A 4,551-nucleotide genomic window follows, 5' to 3' on the forward strand; every position below is an offset into this window, starting at 1 on the left:
ATCAATCTTTGATCACCAACATAACTCATCGTTCAAACTGATTATCGATTACTTATTGGTCATCATATTAAATCGAATGGTTATCCATTGATTGGTGATCGATTACAAATGTACCATGTGTTCATGCTTGTCTGTAGTCAGGAATAGTTTCCGATTAAAAAAAAAATACGTCTATCTTGTCCATTTCCATGAAATTTAAACAACGAAATAAAATTTATCAAAGACTTTTTTCAAACCAATCACCAATTAAATTTCCAACAGAAATTTCTAATCAAAATAAAAAAAATTGATCGAAAAGTGTGCTGATTTACAGCACAGCTAAATAATTATTGTACTTCATTATTTACTAAATAGCGAAATAAAGTTGTGGAGAAAAAAATGCATGACTATGAGAGAACCACCCAAATAGGCAATCAACCATCAACGAAGATTGTGCGGACACGAAATGAAAAGCTAGGTCTTAAATCTGACTTGTATCATTTTTAATTAGTCAACAAAGTTGCATCTAATGCGAATCGCTGATATAAGACAACAACAAAAAGGTGAAAAGTATGAAATAATATATATAAAGCGGACAAGACATGCAATCCTGACATAGGTCAGGTGTATAAAAATACAGGAACACACGTGTGCGTTCAATCCCAAGCCCTCCTCAGACCTATAACAGCTTTCTGATTCACTGAATATCAGTCCATAAAGCATATAGGTTCAGCTATATATTTAGGATGTGAAAAATTCACAAGACATGGGCATAACTCATTATAAATACGCGAAACGTTTTCCGTTGCACTTTTCTAATTTGCACAATTTGCAAAAAGGCGAGGTTAAGTATTGGGTGTAAAGCTTTGAAATTGCGAATATACTCTCGATCTGCGACCGGCCGGGAGATTGACTTAGGTAACTAGATAATACCCTCTTGTAACATGTCTATATACATTGCTCACTTACAATGCAAGTCAACTGCAATAACAAAAGTTGCATCAGCAAGTGTAGGTACATATATCATATAAGCCACTAATCCCCTCCCCCTCAACTAATGGTTGAAATTTGTTTATTAGAGGCCGTCTGGTCCGGCAGATCACTCCGACTTATTCGTCGTTTAACTGCACCTCTGGCGCGTCGATTGAATAGTACAGTTGTGAAGAAAATAAGGATTCCCTGGAAATTCAGCAGCATTGATGAGAAGACTCGTAATGCATCTTCGAAGTAATGCATCATGATATACAGGATCCAGAACATCCCGCACATAACTGAGATTTTCCCGTAAAACAAGCATTTGAATCGCTCACCTTGTTTGCCGTTACGTCGAACGATGCCCATGTTTGACTTTCGTTTGTGTGTTTCAATGCCATGAATTATTATACCGAAGCATACAATATTGAACACCATCGATATAAAAATCGGTATGCCCATAGTGTAGATTGCGATATCGAAATTCAGAAAGCAATCTGGAGGTTTTCCGAACATATCTGCATTGTCGTAAACTCGTCTCAGCACAATAGTGGTTACAGATACCAAAACCAATGGAATGCCCCATCCAACAAGACAATACATGCCAAATCGTCTCCTGTTGTCGTCTGCCTGTCGCAGTTGCAGCAGACGTCGAAAATTGAACGTACGTGCAATGTCATATGCCAGGATGGAAGTCCATGTAAAAACCACCAGCCAGAAATAATGCCCAATAATAGAAATACTTGTACACCACGTTCTGGTTTTAATGTCAAAGTCGTGGAGTAGGAACATCTGGCTTACAAGCAATGCTGCTGTAAAGCATGAAATATTTTTGCCATGGAGGTTCCGCATTTCAGGTAGGGCTAAATGTATGAAAACAGTAAACAGGAGAGAAAGCAGCGAAATAAGTAGCAAAATTGATTCTACTAAGTGCCACATGGAGGTCGGTGGTCGCCCGTGCTGTAAATGTGAACAATTTTTATTGAAATGGATGTTTGAGCAGTTCCTGTATCCTTTGCATACGGCCTCTACTACATTTTGTACAATACTTGCATGAAATCGTTTGACGTGAATGTTGATTTGTCTTGCATTAGTTTCACTTTCAACTAAAAGTACACTATGGCACACGCTGAAATTTTCTTTGTGCAGCTTTACCGTGCAACTTTCTAAACAACTGTAACAAGAATTGACATGAAGATTCCGATTCTGGACTAGCTCGGACTTCGGTCGTTCCTCTGTAATGGGTACATCATTTGCAATGTTGTGATCCGGTGTCGGTTTTGGCTTTCTTTCTCTGCATAGAGGAATCCAGAACGAACTTGTAGAAACGGCCATCTTTGAAATATTTTTACTGTGTATCCTATGTAACAAGTCATTAAGAGTCTTCTTGAAAATTTCAGAATGTTCAAAAGCGTTTGAAAAAATCATCCCGCAAGACCACATTAAAACAATAATATGTACGATACCTGCAAAAAAATGAAATCAATTAAAGATAGCGCTAGCTGCGAGTGTCAAGTGATGTCTAGGTAGAAATCATTCAATTGCACAACAGTTCCTGTTTTCGCTTACGATTGCAAGTTTCGGATATACACAAATGCAACTTAATTACCATAAAGCTTCTTCACTATGATAACTGTGTATAACTACAAATAGCTATATTGTTATATCGTATTTGATAAAAAAAAAGAAAAAGAAAAAAAAAACATCTGAAATTTAGCATTGGAAGTGTATGAAAGCATATTTTGGTCATTTTATGATCATGAAAAAAAAAATAACTCGTTCCCACGAGTCATTATTACAGAACTCGTGAATACGACTTCACTACGCGTGGTAACGACTCCGAAACTAAAACTCGTGGGAACTAGTTCGTTACTCATTGGAACAACTCGGGAAATCGTATGAACGACTTCACAACTCGCGGGAACGACTCTCGATCGGGAACTCGTAGAAACGACTTCACAACTCATGAGAAAGACTTAATGCCTAAAATTATCCTTACGTGTCTACCTATCATAGTAAAGGGAAAAAAATGTGTATGCATTTCTGCAGAGGAATGGCCGAGCAAAGCGAGACACAAAAATATTTTGATGAAATGTTTGCCGAAAATCAAAATTTCAAGCTGAAAATATTTTTCCCTTTTGAAGGCTAGAGACGTACATTTAGTCCACCTATATGAATCCACAGCTCGTTAAAATTTTGAAAAAAGTATATATAAATTTTAACCAAAAATTTAGGGCTTTTCTTTAGGATTTTCAGGCTTTACTAAGGAAAATAAAGTCTGTTCTAAAAAAAGAAGGAACTTAAGGATAATGAGAGCTCACTTGAAAGCCTGCGATAAGATATAGTCAACTGCTTGTTGCCATGCGCGAAGGAAAGTGTTTACATGTAATCAATTAAAATATGTTTTTACTTACTGCCTTGTATAATTCGACTCATCACTCCATGTAAAGCTGTCACCAAATACGATTCTGGTAGCTATACCCACAAATATGCGTCATGATAGACCGCAGTAATTGTTCTGATAAAGGAGCTCGAGACACTCAAGGATGTTTCCATCAAGTACTTTTAAAAATCCCTATGGCATACTACGAGCTCTTTAGAGTGTTTGCAAAATATCTTGACATTGTATTGAAACACTTCAACAAAGCAGTGTATCTCCTAACTTAGTAACATCCTTTATTTTTGTACAGTGTATTTGCCAAGTTAATGACTAATTGTATTCTTTTAAAACAATTTTGATGGGTTTGGAAAACCCAAGGTGCAAAAGATAGCGGTGGTTGATGTAGTTTCACGGACCGAACTTACCTTTAGCTATCATGACTATAGCAAATGCAGAAAAACAAAATACACAATCGCATAAGTACGGCTTCAACTGAATAAAAAAACAATGAAAAACAAGGAACAGGGCAAATCAAGCTTGTTACAGTTAACAATTAAAATAAACAATAAACAGCTGCTGACATGCTACCCTCTGTTAAATTGATAGAAGGACAAATCAGTCTTCTCCAGTGATAAACCAGGGCAAATCAGAATTCCAATTTCTTCTAGGACAAATTGGAATTCCGATTTGCCCTAGGAGGATTCCGGATCGTTCTGCATTCCAATTTGCCATGTAAAATATATACAAACACAAGCTCTGTATACGCAGAGCTTTTTTACTGACATGTGAAGAATTATATTAAAAAAATATCTTCAATCCTTTTGATTTTCAAGATATTTCATGGAAAATGCAAATGCGGATCCAAAAGGTCGGTTCCTTACGAAATTGAATATGAAAATTGTTAAAACTACGTTATAATTGAAAAAAAAATGAATTAGTTAAAGCAAACAAGCAAGCCAATTTGTATTATAAAAGCCAAATAATAAAATGCATATTTTTGCACGTATTTCATTTAAAAGGGCTCCTTTTTTTGTGAATCTCTGAATCCGCCACTCCAATCCATTTTTTAAAATCATCCTTTAAACAAAGGAAGTCCAAGTCCTCATGGAAATATAAATTGGTATTCTTCAAATGTGGCGGTTAGAAGATGTGACGACTTTCAATGTTATCTCGTCTAGACTGGTTCCCGATCGCAATATTTAGTATGTTACACATATACA

General features: G+C 36.2%; 1 protein-coding gene across 1 annotated transcript; it reads right to left on the reverse strand.

Moving 5' to 3' along the window:
* Window positions 1–504: 504 nt before the first annotated feature.
* On the reverse strand, window positions 505–3,623 carry LOC148613721 (G protein-coupled receptor Mth-like). The gene is made up of 2 exons (XM_088587271.1): window positions 3,366–3,623; window positions 505–2,417 (listed from the first exon to the last, which is right to left on the reverse strand). The coding sequence occupies exons 1-2, from the start codon at window positions 3,385–3,387 to the stop codon at window positions 1,030–1,032; spliced, it is 1,410 nt and encodes a 469-aa protein (XP_088443397.1). The 5' UTR covers window positions 3,388–3,623; the 3' UTR covers window positions 505–1,029.
* Window positions 3,624–4,551: the final 928 nt, after the last annotated feature.

The sequence above is a fragment of the Perna viridis genome, chromosome 6, assembly GCF_037379345.1.
Source record: "Perna viridis isolate PV_CMFRI_1.1 ecotype Kerala chromosome 6, ASM3737934v1, whole genome shotgun sequence".
NCBI classification, from domain to species: domain Eukaryota; kingdom Metazoa; phylum Mollusca; class Bivalvia; order Mytilida; family Mytilidae; genus Perna; species Perna viridis.

Excerpts from the sequence above, each read along its gene's own strand:
- LOC148613721 (XM_088587271.1), bottom strand. The coding sequence starts at position 3,387 with ATGAGTCGAATTATACAAGGCA. Across the intron at positions 2,418-3,365 it reads GAGTCGAATTATACAAGGCA|GTATCGTACATATTATTGTT; the intron begins GTAAGTAAAAAC and ends ATTTTTTTGCAG.